This window comes from Hemitrygon akajei, chromosome 1, assembly GCF_048418815.1.
Source record: "Hemitrygon akajei chromosome 1, sHemAka1.3, whole genome shotgun sequence".
Taxonomy (NCBI): Eukaryota; Metazoa; Chordata; class Chondrichthyes; order Myliobatiformes; family Dasyatidae; genus Hemitrygon; species Hemitrygon akajei.
This window is the reverse complement of record NC_133124.1, coordinates 167,340,321-167,362,561: the sequence shown is the minus strand read 5'-3', so window position 1 is coordinate 167,362,561 and position 22,241 is coordinate 167,340,321. Positions and strand designations below refer to the sequence as shown.

General features: G+C 47.0%; 1 protein-coding gene across 1 annotated transcript; it reads right to left on the bottom strand.

The window, feature by feature from the left end:
* Positions 1 to 3,798: 3,798 nt before the first annotated feature.
* On the bottom strand, positions 3,799 to 12,521 carry LOC140735998 (phospholipase A2 inhibitor gamma subunit B-like). The gene is made up of 5 exons (XM_073061702.1): positions 12,426 to 12,521; positions 10,976 to 11,095; positions 9,252 to 9,389; positions 7,557 to 7,700; positions 3,799 to 4,795 (listed from the first exon to the last, which is right to left on the bottom strand). The coding sequence occupies exons 1-5, from the start codon at positions 12,472 to 12,474 to the stop codon at positions 4,539 to 4,541; spliced, it is 708 nt and encodes a 235-aa protein (XP_072917803.1). The 5' UTR covers positions 12,475 to 12,521; the 3' UTR covers positions 3,799 to 4,538.
* Between the last annotated feature and the right edge of the window lie 9,720 nt (positions 12,522 to 22,241).

Here is a 22,241-nt window from a genome sequence, read left to right as displayed (position 1 = left end):
TTATTAAGACGTGAGGCGTCCCTCTTCTTAATGCTGCCTCCCCAGCACGCCACCACAAAGAAGAGGGCGCTCTCCACAACTGACCTATAGAACATCTTCAGCATCTCACTACAAACATTGAATGACGCCAACCTTCTAAGGAAGTGCAGTCGACTCTGTGCCTTCCTGCACAAGGCATCTGTGTTGGCAGTCCAGTCTAGCTTCTCGTCTAACTGTACTGATAGAGATGGGGCAACAGTTCAGGTGATAAGAGTAGGGACATCCCACATTGCGGTGTGTAAAGTGGATGGAAGGGTGGGGTGTGGTCACCTGAGCCACCCCTTCACCCCCAGGCCTTTCTCCACTGCCCAACATTTGGTGTTGGGGATCTTGTGAAACTCTAGCCACTTATTGGCTCCCTAGGTTGTGTGGAGGTATTCATACATTAATACTCACTAAACCCTAGAGGAACCATTCCAAAGCCTTAGCTGGTGAGAGAAGCTGCTGGGGAAAGGGTGAGAGAGAGACATACAGACAGACAGAGACAGAGGGGAAGTGAGTGTGAATGGGAGAGAAATCATGAAAACAAACTAGGAAAAGAGAATGAGGGAGCGAATCAGTGAGACAGAGAAAGACAGTGGCAGACAAGGAGAAAGATCTAATAGAAACATGCAGACTCAGAGGTGAAGGAGAGGAAACTCACAAAATGAGAGAGATCAGAGAGAGATGTACAAACACAAATGAAAGAGAGAAGCATACATAGACAGATCAGAGAAAGACAACACAGTCAGCGAGGAACACCCAGACTGAAGAATCCAGAAAAGAGCCGGGCAGGGAATCAAGGAGAAAAGGCAGCAAACAGACAGAAAGGAGGGATAGTTGTTGGTCTGCTCTCCCACTAGTCAGACCACGAATCCCACTATCCAACCAGGGAACAATTTTGTAGACTGCCAAACTGTATATCCAGTTCTCTGAGACAAGGTGTGTGCAGCATACTCTGCCCACATTCACTACACTTCAGCCTCCCCCTGCCCCAGCACCGATGTGATGTATGCTGGCAACATCAGAACCTAAGTGCAGGTAATTCCAAAATAATATCAATGGCTCAACCAAACGACACCTCAAGAAGTAGCGTGCTCAAATTTAGAGACCTGCAATTAGCACTACTCAGGTATCTGCTTAAATAACAAGCAAGAGAAAATATACAGATGCTGGAATTCCAAGAAACACACAAAATGCTGGAGGGACTCAGTTGGCCAGGTAGCATCTATGGGAAAAAGTACAGTTGACATTTCAGGCCAAGGCCCATAAGAACATAAGAAATAGGAGTAAGAGTAGTCCATCTGGGTCATTGAGCCTGCTCCACCGTTCAATAAAATCATGGATAATCTGACCATGGATTTATCTCCAACTACCTGCCTTTTCCCCATAACCCTTAACTCCCCTACTATACAGATATCTATCCAACCTTGTTCTAAATATATTTACTGAGGTAGCTTCCACTTCTTCACTGGACAGAGAATTACACAGAATCACCACTCTTTGGGAATAGAAGTTCCTCCTCACCTCCATCCTAAATATACTTCCCCGAATCTTGAGGACATGTCCCCTTGCTCTAGTCTCACCTACCAGTGGAAGCAACTTTCCTGCCTCTATCATATCTATCCCTTTTATAATCTTATATATTTCTATAAGCTCTCCTCTCATTCTTCTAAATTCCAGTGAGTACAGTCCCAGGTGATTCAATATCTAACCCCTTCATCTCTGGAATCAACCTGGTGTACCTCAACTGCATCACCTCCAAAGCCATTCTATCCTTCCTCAATCTTGCTGCTTAAATTGCTGGCATCCGCAGGTTTCCTCATGTTTGCGTTTTTAACATCCTTCCTTAAATAAGGAGACCAAAACTGCATGCAGTACTCCAGATACAGCCTCACCAGTACTCCATACAGTTGCAGCATAACCTCCCTGCTCTTAGATTCAATCTCTCTAGCAATGAAGGCCAGCATTCCATTTGCCTTCTTGATACCCTGCTGCACCTGCAAGCTGACCTGTCCTGATGAAGGGCCTCAGCCTGAAGTGTCGACTGTTCTCTCTTCAATAGATGCTGCTTGGCCTGCTGAGTTCCTCCAGCATTTTGTGTGATCCATGAAAATAATACAAGTAACGGAGATTCCCAAGCTTATCAAAATAATTTTAACAAGCTTAAACAGAAGCCACCAGGAGAATGGATTACAAAGAGATCCACTCAAGAAAACACACAAGAAACTCTAAATGATTTACAACTGTCATTACACAAAACTAAACAATTCAGATGTGCTGAAAATCTCGAAGCCCAATGATCTCCAGCATAGGCCCAAAGAACATAACCACACCACACCCCTTCCCCTCTATGGTTACAAGCAGCTGCCGATTATTGTATGCATTCTCCAAATCACAGATCCATTCATCCTGTGTATCAAGAGGTCTTCAGGTCTTACCAATGCTTCGGGTGTCTCTGGAGTGAGCTACGTCTCCATGAAATGCAGAACGCAGCAACTCCTCATATCACTCTATACAAATATCTTGCCCCGAGGTCCTCAATCTGCATTTCAGTCTGGCTTAGAGTCCACCTGTCCTCCCTCTCTTCTAACCATGGCCCTTAAATGTTCCATACCCACATGCTTGTGTGTTAATTCTAATGAGTCCTTCAGAAGATTATAAAATCACTAGTTTATTGAGGGAGTTCAAACGTAGGTTGCTTGAAGGGAAAATATATGCTGCAGATTGCAAAATAAGTATACTTAGAAGTTTTTTAAACAGATTGCAGCACCTCGCCATGGTTAATTTTGGACACATATATCTATTTGACATATCTAGGCAATGTACTGGCAGACTACAGGTTTTGGGTCGACTGAAGAGGGTCTTCCACCAAGTTGATGATCTGTCAGCAAGACTTGACGTTCGCCTCCATGTGTCCCTGGGAAAAGCCCGTAGATCCGAGTCCTCTGTCACGCAGCTGCTCGGGATGAACCGTGACACAGATGTCCACTAGCAAATCGTTCAGCTCACCACTTCCACCCACAAGTGTCTCAATGTCACTGTACTGTCCCCTCCCACTCACCACCCATCACTACAGCTGTTATACTGTCTGTAACCCACTCACCGCCTGTCCCTAGAGGTAACTTCCCAGGTCACTGTATCACCTGCTCTGTAATGTCCTGTCCATACAGGGATTTCACTGTGTTACTAACCCATCACCCACTCAACATCTGCCCCTACAGGTGTCTCATTGTGTCACTGTCCTATCACCCACCACTCTCTGTCCATACAGATGTTTCAATGTGTAATTTTGCCATCACCCACTCACCACCTGTCACAAATAGGGTCTCACTGTGTCAGTATCCCATCATCCCACTCAGCCTCTCACAGTCTCAGTGCCCTACCGTGTCACGCTGTTGTCACTCAGCTCAACTCCAATCCCTACAGATGTTTCAATAAGTCACTGTCCCATCACCCCACTGCCCCACTCACATCTGTCACACTATGGGCAGTGTTGAATCCCTGCCTAACCACCAATCCCACCACGCACAGTGCGACTGAGGGTTTGGTAGGGGCTGCCTGAGTAGCCTGGCCAAGTAAGAGGGGACACTACAGCCACTGTGTGCCAGTAGTGAAGAGAGTTTAGTGTGCATGGGTGGAGTGCTGATCGAGGCTATTCTCTGTCCTGGATGGTGTTGAGAGTTGTCCAGACGGTACAAAAGGACATAACTATTCACGTTAATGTGAAGAATTCCGGGGCAAGTAAATCTTGGAAAAAACTGACACATAGAGAACAAATCCAGTCCAAAGTTCACACGTTTATTTTCATAAAGTAAAGCAAATAATCTTTCATGTTCATATCACAGTGAGATGAAAACAGAGAAGTGGAGAGAATGAAAGAGAATATTGGGATGGGACCACGGGGACTGACAATGCTGCAGAGAGAAAGTGGGGCAGTGGGCTTGGTTTGGGGGCTGAAAGACAGCTGGGGAGAGAGAGCAGGGCAGTGGGATTTGATTGAGATTGACAGAGGGAGGGCAATGGGATTAGTTTTAAACATGAGGTCATGGAGAGAGAGTGGGACGGTGGGATGAGTTCAGGATTGACAGGGTGGAATGCAGTGGGATTAGTGTGGGCACTGAAGCAGGTCTGTGGGGAGAAAGTGGGGTAGTGAAATTTGAAGGGGATAGACAGAGGGCAGTGGATTTGTCTGAGTGTATCACCTTCATCAACGCCCTTGTCGCGCCATCAATGGAGTCAAAGATATTTTTAACACTGAGGGCTGTGGGTCGGAAGATGAGGTAAGGAGAGAGGATGAGGTAGGGAAGGAGAGGAGTGAGGGGATATGGAGGGAGGGATGCAGAGAGGATGATTGGGAGAGAGAGAGGAGGAAGAGAGGGGTTGGATTTGAGGCTATGAATCCTGAAGCAACTGCCATTCCCTCCCCCCTCCCCACTAGAGCCCTCTACGTTGCATCAGGCAAGGAGCTCAGCACCTACCCCCTCTCTCCCCTACTTGCTCCCCTGAGATGTCGCATCCTAGAGTTCAAACACCCTCAATATCAGCAGTAGGGCAATTAGTAGGAATCTCTGGGTGCCAAGGGAAGTGGCTGCATTGTTGGTGTCCAGTGCCATTGTGCTGTCCCGTGTCAGGTTCCGAAACTCCAGGTTACACCGGTCACCCTGGCAGCAGTAGAAGCCATTGATGGGCTCCAAGCCAAATACGGATAGTGAGTTATTGTTGTAGCAGACATAGTGGGACGCACAGCCCTTGAAGACGTAAGTAGTGCTGTCCACTGTGGAGAAAGAAGGAGAGGGAACAATGTCAGCAGCAAATTCAAGAGGAAGGCCAACACTCAGCATTATGGAGTCACATCAATGAAACAGTCTTTTTGGCCCAACACACCTGAGTGTTCCCTAGTGAATGAGTCCCATCTGCCTTCAAACCTCTAAATCTTTCCTATCCACGTCAGTATCTATCTGGTTTTTAAACATGGCTAAGGTGCTCGCCTCAACCATGCTTTCCATAAGACATATTGTAGGAGCTGAATTAGTTAATTCGGCTCATCGAGTCCGCTCTTTCATCCTATCATGGCTGACTTTTTATCCTTCTGCAACTTATTCTTCTGCCTTCTGCCCCATAACTAATCATGGATCTATCAACCACTTCTCTAAATATACTCAGTGACCTGGCCTCCACAGTCATCTGTGGCAATGAATTGCACAGATTCCCTAGGCTTAATTCTTCCTCATCTCTGTTCAAAACGACCTTCCCTCGATTCTGAGGCTGTGGTCCCTGGTCCTAGACTCTCCTACTATAGGAAACACCTTCTCCACAGCTATTCTATTTAGGTATTCTAGTAATTAATATCCCTCACTCCCCTGCCTTCTACCTGTAACCTTTGATACCTGGTTAATCAAGAATCTATCAGCTTCCTCCTTAAATAGGAAGATTACAAATAGCAACACTACCTCTGGAGAAGCTGATGCCACTTTTAAATTTCTCACTTCTGTTTTAAAGCTATTGCCTTCTTGTTTACAGCGCCCCTCCCTGGCTTTCACAGTTTCTTCAGCCCTGAAGTTCTAATATAACTCTCAATCTCAGTTTGCAGGGGATAAAGTGCTAGTCTACACAACCTCTCCTTCTATCTCAGGACTCCAAGTTCAAGAAACATCCTGGCAAATCTTTTTCTGCACTCTTCTGCATCTTCATGTTTTCCTATCATAGTGACCAAAACAGTATACAATACTCCAATTGTGGCCTCACCAATATCTTTGGAACTGCAGCATACATTTCTGTCTGATTGACTTCCTATTTTCCTGGCTAATGATGGCTAGTGTACCCATGATCCTCTTCACCACCGTGCCTACCTGTGTTATCATTTCCAGTGAACTTGTACTCCTATTCCATCACACTCACCAGGGCCCCACCATTCACTGTGTGAGTATGACCCTGGTTTGATCACCCAGAATGCAACACCTATACGTAGCTGGTTTGCAAAATCGTTTACCAATCCTTGGCATGCACACCCAGCTGAACAACATCCCACTGTGACTTTTCATATCCTTCTATGCTGTCTACAACTCCAGCTGTTTTACTAACATCTGCTCAGAGGATATGCCTCTGCCCCTCCAGAAAAACTGAGATGGAGAGAAAGGCTTATGACAAGAGAGAAGACGGAATATCTGCACTGGGATCAGTGACCTGAAGACAAACGTGCATTGGTGGCTGAGTAAGTTTTCAGATGTTACAATAATTGGTGGTGTTGTGGACTGTGTAGAAGACTGTCAGAGATAAAGATACGGTTGGAGAAATCACAAACAAGAGAGAATTTGCAGATGCTGGAAATCCAAACAATTCACACAAAATGCTTGAGGAACTCAGCAGGCCAGGCAACATCTATGGAAAAGAGTAAACAGTAGACGCTTCAGGACAAGACTCTTCATCAGGACTGGAGAAGACAGAAGAAAACGCAGAGTAAGAAGGTGGGGGGGGTGGAGGAAATAATTCAAGCTAGTGGGTGATAGGTGAAACCGGGAGAGAGGGAGGGGTGAAGTAAAGAGTTTGGTGACGTCGGTTGGTGAAAGACATAAATGGCTGGAAAAGGGGAAATCTGATAGGAGAGGACAGAAGTCCATGGCAGAAAGGGAAGGGGAGGAGCCCCAGAGGGAGGTGATGGGCAATTACGGAGAGAGAGGGAAATAGGAATAGGGAATGGTGAAGTGGGGGGGGGGGCTAGGCGCAATTACCAACCATTGACTTGTCGGATCAAAACTACTGTGTCGCGCCATTGTCTTTTGGAGCTGCCTGGTAAAGGAATCCATTGAAATAAAACTGGAGGAAAATCACACAGGTTCACTGTCAGTAAGAATTTCATTGTAAACAAGGTGGGAGAGCAGAAACCTGATTGGATGAGGACTAACCAGTCAGGGGGGACAGACTACGGTGCTTATAAATACCACCGGAAGAAATAAGCGCATGCGTCGTCCCTGATGAGGATGGTAGAGTTTGACATGAAAACATCGGTTACAATCGATAGCTGAACCAGACTGGAAGCCCGAGAGGAGTTTATCGTCATATAAGCGGAGAAAGCACTAGATCTGTCTTTACAGTAAGAAGTATATCTATTAAAAATGTTAAAATAAACAAGTAGTGAATAGAAAAAGAAGCTAGGGATGTAGTGTTGATGGGTTCAACATCCATTCAGAAATTTGATGACCGAGGGTAAAAAGTTATTCCTGTATCATTAATTGTGTGCCTTGAGGCTCCTGTAGCTCGTTCACCGCTATGCTACTGTGGGGCCCATATTCCCCACCATAAATGCTCCCTGACTTGCTGAGCTCCTCCAGCAGTTTGTGCGTGTTGCTCTGAAATTCTAGCATCTGCGCAACCTCTTGCGTTTGTATTTCATCCATATCATTTCTACATATCACATACGGATGAGATCCCAGTAAGGATCATTGCGGTACACCACTTGTCACGGCACTCCAGTCAGGACAATTCCCCTCAAGTACCAGAAGTTATCGCGGTTTCACGGAGGAGCAGGCTGAACTTACACCAGTGCAGGTTGCCCGACGTGTGAATACACCGGTCCTGTTGCCCATAGCATTTCACTGCGGCCATAGAGCGGTTACAACCTCTCTCCGTTATTGCGAAGCAGCCCTCACACTCCAGGCCGTTCGGGGCCGTGTCTTCTTTCTCTGCAAACAGGACACACGCGGTCACCAGAGCCCATCCCAACCCCACTGTCCTCTCCCTGAGCTTCAACTCCTGCCCACCAAGCCTGTTAGCACCCCTTCCCCACCACGGCTCCCAGTCTGGTTCAGGGCACTGGTGGAGAGTGGTCACCCAGTGACACTCCAAGGTTCTTCCCCATCTAATGGTAACAGTCTATAGCACACACTCAACACCCCTGGGTGGTTTTATTCCATACCCACCACCTTACCTGTCCTTCATCTGCAGGTTAGGAGTCTGATAGGGCACTTCCTTGGGTGAATGCGCCTCTGGGCAGGGCAGCTCTCTTAAAGGCAACCTACCCACCCTCCCTAAACACTCCACCTCCTGCACACCGCGGACCACTCCGGAAACCCTTCTTGAAACCCTCTCGCACCCGAGTAACTATGAAGCACACAGTAACTGTGCGACAGTGAAACAACACCACGCGCAGGTCGCCACCCCCTCCAAGTCCTTCTCCAGAAGGTGGTGGACTCTCGGTCTCTGAGCGTGTGCGACTGAGAACATGTCTGTATTAAATATTCTCAGCGCACGTGAGGGAAGCGGGGAAAAAGCGCTGCGGTGGAAGTGACGGTGAGGAGGGAGCGCACTCTCGTGGGATCTTGCTGTACCAAACAGGGGGTTAGATGATTAGTGGAGAAAATTGATACCAATAATTTCAATTTCTGATTCGTGTTTTGGCAGATGTCGGAGTGAGCAAGTGAGGGCGGAGTAAGGGGGTGTAGAAGAAGGGAGTCGGAGAAGGAGCGAGAGGGAGGGAGACGGAAAGAGGAAGGCACTCTGAGGGAGGGATAGTATGTGGGAAGAGAGAGAGCGCACGGATCACAAAATGTTCTAGGAAGTCAGCAGGCAGTATCTAAGGAGGGAAATATATAGACCAGAGGAAGTTTCGGGCTTCAACCTTCCATCGGGACTGGACAGGAAGGGGAGACGTCCAGGATAAGAAGTCAGAGCGAGGGGGAGGAGTACAAGCTGGCCAGTGATCGGTAAAGCCAGTTCAGGGGAAAGGTGAATGTATAAGGTAAACGGGCTGAAGTAAGAAGCAGGGAGGTGACAGGTGGGAGAGATAAATGGCTGAATGTGAGGAGAGAGCAGGGGAGCCAGAGGAAGGTGATAGGCAAGTGAGAGGTTAGATGTGAGGATAACCTGAATGCCAAAAGATTCTAAGAGAGCGGGAAGGAAGAGAAGTTACTAGAATTTGGAGAAATCTATGTTCGCGCCATCAGCTACCTAGACGGAGTATGAGGTTAAGCGCCTCTAACCTGAGAGTGGAATTACCGGGAGAGTAGAGTGGGTCATGGACCAACATGTGGTAATGGGAATAGCGAGTCAACTTGAAGTGGGTAGCCACCGGGAGATCTTACCTTTTACCGTGACAAGAACGAAGTTGTTGAACAAAGCGACCGCAATCTCTGTCGGGTCTCTTCAATGTACAGGAGGCCGCACAGAGAGCTCCGAATATGGAGAACAGAGTATGTCGCTCCCCTACCACCTGGCCCTCCCCTGCTCCTCCGTACCTGGTTCCACTTGATTGTTGCACAGATCTGAGTTACAGCAGGTAGAGTGTACGAAGGCCGAGTAGGGGCCGCTGTTGAAGGAAATGAGACCCAGGCAGTACCCGCATCCATTTACGATGTACTCGTGGTCGTGGCTTCCTGTGGGTAACCGTCGGCGTTAGACTGGCACGTGGTACATCCCATCCCGTTGCGAGGCTCGTACATTCTCACCCCAAACCCCCTCCTCGTCTCCCCTTCACTGAGTTTCATTTCCCCTTCCTACTCTCCACATTAAGCTTCCCACACATTCCAACATCTCTTCCCCTCTTCACACTCTTCTCCCCATCAATTCATTTCTTCTCCCCCTCCCCTCTGCCCCTCCTCCACTCTCCGCTTACTTCCTACTCCTCCTCTCACCTCCCCCTAATTCCTCCATTTCCTCTCTCTCCTTCCTTTCTTCCGACCCACTCCTTATTCCTTCCTCCCAATCTGCCTTTATTTCCTCCCCTGCACATCCACTACCCCTCCCCACCTCTGCCGCTCACCCTCTTCCACAAACCCTTCCTCTCCACTGCCTCTCCGTGCCCCTCTTCCTCTCCCTTTCCCTCCACACCTTCCTGTCACCCTCCTCTCCCATTCCCGCTCACTGTCCCTTCATGTCCCTCCCTTTTCCCACACTCCCTTTCCGCATTCCCCCTCTTCCTGCTCCGCCTGTCACTTCATTCCCCTTCTTATGACATTCCCTCTCCCTCCAGCGGCCGTGTGGCAGGACACAGCTCAAATGCGGCCGGATATGCACAACGTTGTTGTGTCGGTCTCAGCTGGTGATGAGGAGACAGACAGGAGTGAGAATGATTGGCTGGTTGAGTGGTGTTGCGCTCAACATCCGTTAAGACTAAGAAATTGTTAGCTACAGGAAGGGGACTGCCAGTCCTTATCCAGGGATAGGGTAAGCAGAATCTAGTCCTGGGCGTCAACATCTCTGAGCGATGTATTCATGCAATATCCCGGGCACAAAATATATTGATATGACCACGGAGAAGGTACGCCAGTGGCAATGTTTCCCGAGGAGCTGTGGAGACTTGATATGTCTCCCCCTCCCCTCCCACAAAAAAACTAGTAATTTTCTACTCGTGTACAATAGAGTAGCATTCTGACTGGCGTGGAGGCTCCAACGCGCAGGATCGGAAGTGGATGCATTGGGCTGGACGCTCAGCCAAGCTGCATCACTTTAAAAAGTCGGTGATCCAAGAAAGCGGCATCGGTCATAGAACAGCCTCGCTATCGGGTATCTGTTCTCTTCTCATTACCACCATCAGGGAGGAGGTACAGCTGCCTGAAGACAGACACTCAATGCCTTAAAAACGGCTTTTTCTCCTATGCTTTGAGTTAATTAGATTCCTGTGCGGTCCGTGGAGTAGCGAACACTGTCTACCTCGATATTCGTGTTCGGCGCTATTAATTGATTGAGATTTTTACTACAACCGACAATCATTTTTATGTCTTGCGCTGTACTACTGCCACAAACAACGAATTTTACAACATACTTCCACAATAATAAACCTGACATAATCCCACACTCCTTTCCTCTCCCTTCCCACCCTCTGCCCTTCCCCACCCCATCTTGTCCCTTGCGCCTCGGCCGATTCCTCGCTTGTTTCTCCAGCACCACTCGGCCAGATAGCTCCCTCCGAACGGCCCCGGGACTGCGCAGAAGCCACGTAAAGTCATTTGAGGGAACTTACGGCCTTTCTCGCGGACAGAGTGACTGCTGCAGGTCTGGTGCAGGGTCACATTACAGCCGGTGGCGTTCAGGGTGCAGTTCTGGTTGAAACTGTTGCAGGTGTAACATTGGAGGGAGGTGGCTGCGGAAAGAGAAACTCCGTCAGAAATGTTCCGGGATCATTCACGGCTGCCTAACCGCAACATACCGCCCCACCTCCCTCACTCACCGTCCTCTCTCCTCCCCCTTCCCTCCCCACCCACACTCCTCATTATCTTCTGCACTCTCTCTCCCTGGAGCACCGATATACCTCCGGCGTGTCTTCTTCGTGGTTGTATCCATCTTGCGTACAAACTGCACAATGTTTGTTCAACCGTCTCCGTCTCAGTCGCCCATCCCCTTCCAACCCCTACACCCATCCCTGTCCCTGCTACACACTCCTTCCCGTACAACCCTCTCCGTATCTATAACCCCACCCGTTTCCAACTCCTTCTCTCCCCTACTCTCTCCCCGTTTTCCGTGAGCGTAGCGCATAGCAGCTCTGGGAACCGCGGCTCGCTGTGATCCGGGAGTATCCTTCCCAAATATTACAACATACATCCCCGCCCGGTCCGAAACTACGGAATCTTTGTATTCCCACCAAAAAGCAAATTCCTAGAACGATGAGCAAATCCCGAAACAAACACTGAGACACTCGGGGGATGGGCTTCGTCTGTGGGGACGGGTACATTCGGCGTCTCACCTCCCGGACTCGTTGCTAGAATATCAGACCGAGAGTCTTTGAATTGAGCCACTTATTCGGAGTTACTGGGGCTCCCGATAGCGGTGTGTCTGGGTGTGGAGAAAACCCTTCCTCACTGACGGCCGCACGGGGAACCCACTGGGAGAAACAGAAGGGCAACGCTGGGTTCCCGCTGGTGATGGAGTTGAGTGATCCATTACGGGAGCACGATTTCCAGCGGGACAAATCTCCCCATAACTCCGACAAGAACACAGTTCCCAGCGGGGGATGACTGACCTACCCCACATGAGCACAAATCCCAAAGGGAGAGCCCATTCCACGTTTCAATGTCCAGAAGTCACAGGAACAGAATTAAGAAAGCTGGAAAGCTTGATAACACTTCCCATTGGAATACAATTTCCAGCGAGATTGGTGGGTGGAGGATATTCCCATAACAGTTCCCGTAGTAACATATTCCCAGTGGGACATATGCTACCTCTAACGGGAATTGCTTCCCAGGAACACAATAGCACAATTCCACAGGAGAGAATACCGAACAATAGTTTCCAGGGGAATCTACGCCAGCATTCTCCGTCCAAGACTGCTCCCGGGATAAGCGACCACGGGTCAGAGACCCCACCGTCATCCAACTTCCACACCCCCACACATCCCCGCCCCCGACCTCCAATCCAGTCTCTAGTCCCGGGAAAGCGTTGTGATTGGTGAAAGCGGACGGTTGCATCTAACTTACCCTCAGCGGCCAAACCCAAGAACAGGGCAAGTGTCAGTAAGGTAGCCATCTCTGCGCATCAATCAGTGCTCCTGAAGCGCACGACGGCATTTTAAGGCGTCTTCCAGTGGGAGGAGAAAGTAGCCGAACGAAACCGGAGCCGGGCTGCGGGTGTGTCCACCCACTACCTGACTGAACGCTGAAAAGTCCCCGGGAAATCTGCGAGGAGAAGGAAGCAGGAAGGAGTGGATGGATCTGAGCCGCCACTGATGTTGCGGTGCTCATACCGGTACAACATATGGTTTCCTCTCCCCCATCTCATACACCTGCCGACTCCCATTCATCCCTCTTCCACTTCCTCACCGCCTCCTTCTCCTAACAGTCCTCATCCCCTGCCACACCAAACATACAACTCCTCTCCCTCTTCAGACCCTCGCCCCTTACCCTCCTAAATACCTACTCCACAACCGTCAATTACTTCCCCTCCCCTCTATCTGCCACCCTCATCATCCTCCTTCTTCTCCCCTATTTTCTTCATCATCCCTTCTTTCACTTTCTCTTATCCCCTTTCCCCAATTATTACCCCACATCGCGTTCCCTTGTCCCTCCACTTTCTGTTCCTCTTTTTCTCCCTTGCTCTCGTCTCTCACCCTCTCTCCCCCGCCTCTTATTTTGTCTCTGTCCCACTAACTCCCACTCTCGTTCACTCCCTTTCTCTTCAATCTACCTCATTCCCTCTTCCCCTTCCCCCTTTCTTCTTCTCCTTCCATTTCCTCCACCACCCCCTAAACATTCCCTCTCTCGATTCTCTCCACCACCATCACACCAATGGGTTTGTCAACATATTGGAACCTCCCCAGTGTTGCAACTTAAAAATATTCCCCATCCCCGGGCATGCAGTTGCCAGAGGTTCCCTCAACGCTCACTGCTTGTGGGGTTGGACCACCTCCACGGACACCCCTAGTTATCAGGGTAGCCTGTCCACTTCTAGAGGCAGAGACAAAAGACTGTTCGGACATTTATTACCCTCTTTGATCCCTTCTCAAGTGTAGCTAGAGGTATAGGTGATGCGTTCAGGAAAGAGGCGAGGGAGAACTGCGCTGGGGAAGGGGCCATGAGGAGGGAGAGTCACACTATGGGAGGGGCGGTGAGTTATTCCATCTTTGTCAGATGTGGTGTCGTTCACTCAATGGAACTGCTCTGCTTTCACTGTCTGATGACTCTGTGCCAGGTGGAGTGTTAGAGGAACAAGGCTCCCAGTAGGACACATTTGGGGAGGGGTATGCAATTGTTATTTAACACAGGGGGAGAGCTTCAGGCTGAGGAAGCTTGGGAATCTTCTGCTCCAGAGGGAGGTGGAGGGCAGATCAGTTATGTAGGGGCAATTAAGGAGGCCGGTACGTGTCTGGTTAGGGTGCAATGGGATAGTGGTGATGGGGAATCTGCACAGAGAGAGATGAACTATCAGATAGATCATACTGAACAGTGGGGGTACAGAGAGGGCCAAGTGGTGACTGTGCTTCTGGTGTATTCCTCAAACATAGAACAGTACAGCACAGTACTGGCACTTTGGCCTAATCTTTTAATCTAGTCCAAAATGAAAACAACCTTTCCCTCCCACACAGCCTTCTATTTTTTTCTTTCCATCTGCCGTTCTAAGAGTCTCTAGAATGTCCCTAATGCCTCTTCCTTCACCACAACTTCCGGCAGTACATATCCACATATCCATCACTCTCTTTATATGAAAAAACTACCTCTAGTGTCCTCTCTACCTTCATTCAATAACCTTTAAATCAAATCCCTTTATATTAGCCATTTCCACCCTGTGAAGGACCTCTGGCTGTCCACTGTATTAATGTTTCTAACATCTTATATACCCCTATCCAGTCACCTCATGTTCACTCCAAAGAGAAATACTCTAGCTTACTCAACCTATTTTCTTAAGACATGTTTTCTAATGCTACCAGAATTCTGGTGCATGTATTCTGCTCCATATCTGAAGCTTTTACATCCTTCCTATAACAGGGGACCAGAACTGAACACAACATTCCAAACAGGGTCTAGCCAGAGTGATATTTTCTCCATATCAAACAAAGGATTCAGATCAGCTTGACTAGAGTCTTTTGATTGAATCTTTCTGTGTATGATCAGTAGGTGAGAGAAGATGCCCTTCAGTACATAATAACTTGCAGTGCTAACCTGCCTCCAGAGAGGAGGGCAGATTTTGTATGGGCTGAGCAGTCAGAATGGAAGAGTTTGAAGGGACATGTATGGAGATCACTTCAGTTACAGTCACTCACTACCACCAATCCCTGCATTCAGAAAGTGAGGCCTCTGTGAGACCCGGGTTTGCCAAGAGGTTCCAGGGTGAGTCCATATCCTGCTTCTGGAGAGGCTCTGTGTCCTGTTTCATTCCCCTGTGTCTGTGTAAAAGACTTTCCAATCTAGTGGCTCTTCCCAGGGACATACAATACATTGAGATAGGCATCAGCAATGCGAGGAAAGACCCCTTCACTTGGATCCACCTTTGACCAGTCTCCTGTGCCAGTTCTTCTACTCACCCTATATTCACATCTCATAATCTCAGAAAGCTCTATCAGTGTCCCCTCAGCCTCCATTTCCCCAGAGCAAACAATTCAAGTTTGTTGAGCCTTCTGCTTATTGCTCATGCACTCTAATTCAGGCAGCATCTGGTAAAGTGGCTGAATTGAAGAGGTCTGAGCATGGTCAGTTCGATAAAGGGCCTAATAATGTGCTGATAGATTGTTTAGTTTGTAGAATCTTACTGGAGAGCATTCAAAAATGGCTCCTAACAAACATACAACTACATTTAAAGAGCAGTTGAAATAACTGTGTCAATGGAAGTAGCAGACAGAGATGCAAATGAGTTGCAGTCAAGGATGAAAATGAGCATGAACAAAATTACAACATCTAACCAGAAGTGTGTCTGCCTGAATAAATTGTGTTACTATTGTGGCAGGGGCTCACAGACCAATGCAGGTTCATAGGTGAAATCTGCAGAAAACTCAACAATGTCGGACACATATAAAGAGTATGTCAGGCAGACAAAAATAAAGGGACTGCACAGAGAAAAGAAAAATATAACTTAAACTGCAGTTTAAAAAGACAACTAATTGCATGCTGTTAATGAAAAATCTGTTCAATGGCACCAAACACAGGACTGGAACGTCGCCAGGATTCCGTCTTCAACTCAGGCACCAAGCCAGGACTCTTCTTCGAGGGATAAACATGGACACTGGGCATGTACATCGAGTCAGGACTCTGCCATCAATTCACCTCAGGCAATTTGACCTTGCCTTTGACCAAATAGCATAAATAATGGTTTATCAAAAATGGAAAAGTTTATGAAGAGATTCTCTTTTGTAAAAAAGTTTAAAACAAATATCAATGGAGAATCAACCTACAAAAAGCTCAAAATGTACATTGAGGATAAAAGTACTCTGATTAGGGACATGATGTCTTGTGCAATAGGGGAACACCATACTGGTCGCCATGCCGGTTTAGGGGCATTTATGATAAAAGAAATTCCAAGTCGGTTTGTAAACCATTGTGTATTCATCATCAACATCTCCCAGCCATGAACCTCAGCCAATGACTTTTTTCAAGCATGACTTGTGTAATATCTGCTATCAACAAAATTAAAGCTAATCCATCAAAAAGCAAAATATTTTGCCAGTTATGTGAAGATAATGATGAAGAGCTTGAACACGTGCTTCTTCACACTGAAGCACGTTGGCTGTCAAAAGGTTGCTGCTTAAAATGCTGCTTTGATCTTTTTGATACTGTGCTGAATGCTTGCTCAAAGTCAACAATAGTTTGAGAAACAAGACTGAACTTTTACGTGGAGATATGGCATACCTAGCCAAACTGTCTGACAATATGAACATTCCAAATATGAAACTGTAAGGTGAAAATTTCAATTTAACCCAATCAAAAAGAGCAGTGTCCACTTTTATCAGAAAATTGGAAGTATATAAGCAAAACATTGGGAGAAGAATGTTCTCTCTGTTTCCCCGCATGAAAAGCATGGCAGTCTCTTTCATAGACAGTGATATGCAAGAGTACTGCTTACACCTGTAGCCACTGAAGAAGGATTTTCAGAATCGATTCACAGATTTGAACGATCTGAAAATTCCAGAGTGGATAATTAGCGTGGAAATTCCAGAGTGGAAGAACAAGGATAGAGTTTGCAAGAAGAAATTATCGAAATTCAAAGTGATGAAGTAGTAAAAATGCTTTTCAAAAATGTTGGCTTTGTCGGATGTGGCTACAGTGTTAAACAAAGTTTCCTGATCTTTGGAGAAGAGCCAAACTGCTCTTCATTTCATTTCCATCCTCCTACCTTGTTGGAAGAGGTTTCAATGCAGTGATCCACATACTTCCAAACAAAAGAGAAATCACTTGCACATTCTAAAGCATGGGGACTTGAAGCTTTTGCTGTCACAACTTGAACTAGGGATTTCAGCTCTTGCTAAAAACCATTTATCTCAAGGATCTCATTGATATCAAAGCTGCTGTACAGCACACGGGTACTGTGTAAGCAAGGGTTAAAGACAAAAATTTAAAATTGAATAATTTTTCTTATGCTAGCATATGGTAGACCTGGAGAGGGATGGGCTCCGCCAGGTTTCAGATGCCCAAGATGCCCATGCCATGTGATGAGAAATCACCAAAAAGATCGGAGCAAAAAAGCTTGTCATGATGGCGCCTGATGACTCCACTAGGAATTAAGGGTGCGCTCGCACACGCGCGTGCACACACACACACACACACACACACATGGTAGACACAAAAGACTCTGCAGATGCTGAGGTCAAAGCAACACACACAACACACTGGAGGAACTCAGCAGGTCGGGCAGAATGCTGAGTTCCTCCAGCGTGTTGTGCGTATCACATATGGTAGACATGTTTTTACACTATGGGGGTACTGGAAAGTGTATTGTGCCAAAGAGGGTCATTGACAAACAAAGGTGCTTTAGGCAGGTGTTGGCACGTATGTAAGTGCTTTAGGTTTAGGAAAAAAAGGTTGAGAAACGCTGATTTAGAGATATAGTGTAGAACCAGTCCTTCAGGCCCAACGAGCCACACCACTCAGCAAACCACATATGAAATTCCCAACCTAATCACCGGACGATTTACAATGATAAATTAGAAACATAGGAAACCAACAACACAATACTGGCTCTTCAGCCCACAAAGCTGTGCCAAACATGTCCTTACCTTAGAAATTACCGACGGTTACCCATAGCCCTCTATTTTTCTAAGTCCATGTACCTACCCAGGAGTCTCTTAAAAGACCCTATAGTATTCACGTCCACCACTGTTGCCAGCAGCACATTCCACGCAACTACCACTCTCTGCATAAAAAATTTACCCTGACATCTACTCTGTGCCTACTTCCAAGCACCTTAAAACTGTGCCCTCTCGTGCTAGCCATTTCAGCCCTGGGACAAAGCCTCTGACTATCCACACGATCAATGCCTCTCATCATCTTATACACCTCTATCAGGTGTATCCTTCATTGCACAAAGGAGAAAAGGCCAAGTTCACTCAACCTATTGTCATAAGGCATGCTTCCCAATCCAGGCAACAAATCTCCTTTCCACCCTTTCTATGGTTTCCACATCCTTCCTGAAGTGAGGCGACGAGAACTGAGCACAGTAATCCAAGTGCAGTCTGAACAGGGTGCTATATAGCTGCAACATTACCTCTCAGTTCCTAAACTCAATCCCACGGTTGATGAAAGCCAACACACGTTATGCTTTCTTAAACACAGAGTCAACCTGCGCAACAGCTTTGAGTGTCCTGCGGACTCAGACCCCAAGATCCCTCTGATCCTCCCCGCTGCCAATGGTCTTACCATTAATGCTATCTTCTGCCATCATACTTGACCTACCACAATGAACCACCCCACACTTATCTGGGTTTAACTGCAGCTGCCACTTCCCAGCACAACTTTGCATCATATCAATGTCCCATTGTAACCTCTGACAGCCCACAACACCATCCACAACACACCAAACCTTTGTGTCAGCAGCAAATTTACTAACCCATCTCTCCACTTCCTCATCCAGGTCATTTATAAAAATGGCAAAGAGCTGGGCTCCTGGAACAGATCCCTGAAGCACAACACTGGTCACCGAACTCCATGCAGAATATGATCCGTCTACAACCACTCTTTGCTTTCTGTGGGCAAGCCAGTTCTAGATCCACAAAGCAATGTCCCCTTGGATCCCATGCCTCCTTACTTTCTCAATAAGCCTTGCATGGGGTACCTTATCAAATGACTTGCTGATATCCATATACATAATATCTACTGCACTACCTTTATCAATCTGTTTAGTCACATCCTCAAAAAATTCAATCAAACTCGTAAGGCAGGAACTGCCTTTGACAAAGCCATGCTGACTATTCCTAATCATGTTATGCCTCTCCAAATGTTCATAAATCCTGCCTCTCAGGATCTTCCCCATCAACTTACCAACCACTGAATAAAGACTCACTGGTCTATAATTTCCTGGGCTATTTCTACTCCCTTTCTTGAATAAGGGATCACCATCCGCAACCCTCCAAACCACCTGAACCTCTCCTGTCCCCATTGATGATGCAAAGATCATTGCCAGAGACTCAGCAATCACCTCCCTCGCCTCCCACAGCAGCCTGGGGTACATCTCATTCAGTCCCAGTGACTTATCCAACTTGATGCTTTCCCAAAGCTCCAGCACATCCTCTTTCTTAATATATACCTGCTCAAGCTTATTAGTCCACTGTAAGTCATCCCTACAATCACCAACATCCTTTTCCATAGTGTGTACTGAAGCAAAGTATTCATTAAGTACCTCTGCTATCTCCTCCCGTTCCATACACACTTTTCCACTGTCACACTTGATTGGTCCTATTCTCTCATGTCTTATCCTCTTGCTCTTCACATACCCATAGAATGCCTTGGGGTTTTCCTTAATCCTGTCTGCCAAGGTCTTCTCATAGCCCCTTCAGGCTGTCCTAATTTCAATTTATGATTCCAAGTTCCTGCCTGATAGCCTCATATTTCCCCTTACTCCAATTAAACGTTTTACTAACTTGTCTGTTCCTATCTTTCTCCAATGTTATGGTAAAGGAGATAGAATTGTGATCACTATCTCCAAAATGCTCTCCCATTGAGAGATTGTGATCTGACACCTGACCAGGTTCATTTCCCAATACCAGATCAAGTACAGCCTCTTCTCTTGTAGGCTTATCTACATATTTTGTCAAGAAATCTTCCTGAATACATCTAACAAACTCCACCATATCTAAGCCCCTCGGTCTAGGGAGATGCCAATCGATATTTGGGAAATTAAAATCTCCCATGACGACAACTCTGCTATTATTACACCTTTCCAGAATCTGTCTCCCATTCTGACAATAGACAATAGGTGCAGAAGTAGACCATTTGGCCCTTCGAGCCTGCACCGCCATTTTGAGATCATAGATGATCATCTACTATCAATACCCAGTTCCTGCCTTGTCCCCATATCCCTTGATTCCCCTATCCATAAGGTACCTATCTAGCTCCTTCTTGATGGCATTCAGAAAATTGGCCTCCACTGCCTTCCGAGGCAGTGCATTCCAGACCCCCACAGCTCTCTGGGAGAAGAAGTTTTTCCTTAACTCTGTCCTAAATGACCTACCCCTTATTCTCAAACCATGCCCTCTGGTACTGGACTCTCCCAGCATCTGGAACATATTTCCTGCCTCTATCTTGTCCAATCCCTTAATAATCTTATATGTTGCAATCATATCCCCTCTCAATCTCCTTAATTCCAGCGTGTACAAGCCCAGTCTCTCTAACCACTCTGTGTAAGACAGTCCTGACATCCCAGGAATTCACCTTGTGAATCTACGCTGTACTTCCTCTACAGCCAGGATGTCCTTCCTTAAACCTGGAGACCAAAACTGTACACAATACTCCAGGTGTGGTCTCACCAAGGCCCTGTACAAATGCAAGAGGATTTCCTTGCTCTTGTACTCAATTCCCTTTGTAATAAAGGCCAACATTCCATTAGCCTTCTTCACTGCCTGCTGCACTTGCTCATTCACCTTCAGTGACTGATGAACAAGGACTCCTAGATCTCTTTGTATTTCTCCCTTACCTAACTTTACACCATTCAGGTAATAATCTGCCTTCCTGTTCTTACTCCCAAAGTGGATAACCTCACAGTTATTCACATTAAACGTCATCTGCCAAATATCTGCCCACTCACCCAGCCTATCCAAGTCACCCTGAATTCTCCTAACATCCTCATCACATGTCACACTGCCACCCAGCTTAGTATCATCAGCAAACTTGCTGATGTTATTCTCAATGCCTTCATCTAAATCATTGACGTAAATCATAAATAGCTGTGGTCCCAATACCGAGCCCTGTGGCACCCCACTAGTCACCACCTGCCATTCCGAGAAACACCCATTCACCTCTACCCTTTGCTTTCTATCTGCCAACCAGTTTTCTATCCATGTCAATGTCTTCCCCCGAATGCCATGAGCTCTGATTTTACGCACCAATCTCCTATGTGGGACCTTATCAAATGCCTTCTGAAAATCGAAGTATACTGGATCTCCCTTGTCTAACTTCCTGGTTGCATCCTTGAAAAACTCCAATAGATTACTCAAGCATGATTTACCCTTGGTAAATCCATGCTGGCTCGGCCCAATCCTATCACTGCTATCTAGATATGCCACTATCTCATCTTTAATAATGGTCTCTAGTACATTCTGCTCCTTGATGTCCCTGTTACTATTGGGTAGTCTATAAAAACCACCCAGTAGAGTTATTGACCCCTTGCTGTTCCTAACTTCCACCCACAGAGACTCCGTAGAAAATCCCTCCATGATTTACTCCCTTTCTGCAGCTGTGGAACTTTCTCTGATTAACAGTGCCACACCGTCACCTCTTTTGCCTCCCTCCCTGTCCTTTCTGAAACAGCTGAAGCCTGGTACTCGAAATAACCATTCCTGCCCCTGAGCCAGCTAATTCTCTGTAATGGCCACAACATCATAGCTCCAAGTACTGATCCACGCTCTAAGCTCATCCGCTTCGTTCATAATACTCCTTGCATTAAAATAGACACACCTCAAACCATTGGTCTGAGTGCGTCCCTTCTCTATCACCTGTCTATCCTCTCTCTCACATTGTGTCCAAGCTTTCTCTATTTGTGAGGCAACCGCCTCTTACTCCATCTCTTCAGTTCAGTTCCCTCCCCACAGCAATTCTAGTTTAAACTATCACCAATAGCCTTAGCAAATCTCCCTGCCAGGATATTGGTCCCCCTGGGATTCAAGTGCAACCCGTCCTTTTTGTGCAGGTCACACCTGCCCCAAAACAGGTCCCAATGATCCAGAAATTCAAATCCCTGTCCCCTGCTCCAATCCCTCTGCCACACATTTATCCTCCACCTCAATCTATTGCTATTCTCACTGTCATGTGACACAGGCAAGTAATCCTGATATTACTACATTTGTGGTCCTGCTTCTCAACTTCCTTTCTAACTCCATGTAGTCTACTTTCAGGATCTCTTCCCTTTTCCTACCTATGTTGTTGGTACCAATATGTACAAGGACCTCTTGCTTTTCTCCATCCCACTTCAGGATATTGTGGGCGCAATCAGAAACATCCCAGATCCAAACTACCATCCGTGTTTCCTTCCTGCATCCACAGAAACCCCTGTCTGACCCCCTAATTGTAGAGTCCCCTATCACTACTGCCATACTCTTCCCTTCCCTACCCTTCTGAGCCACAGGTCCAGACTCTGTGCCAGAGGCACGGCCACTGTTA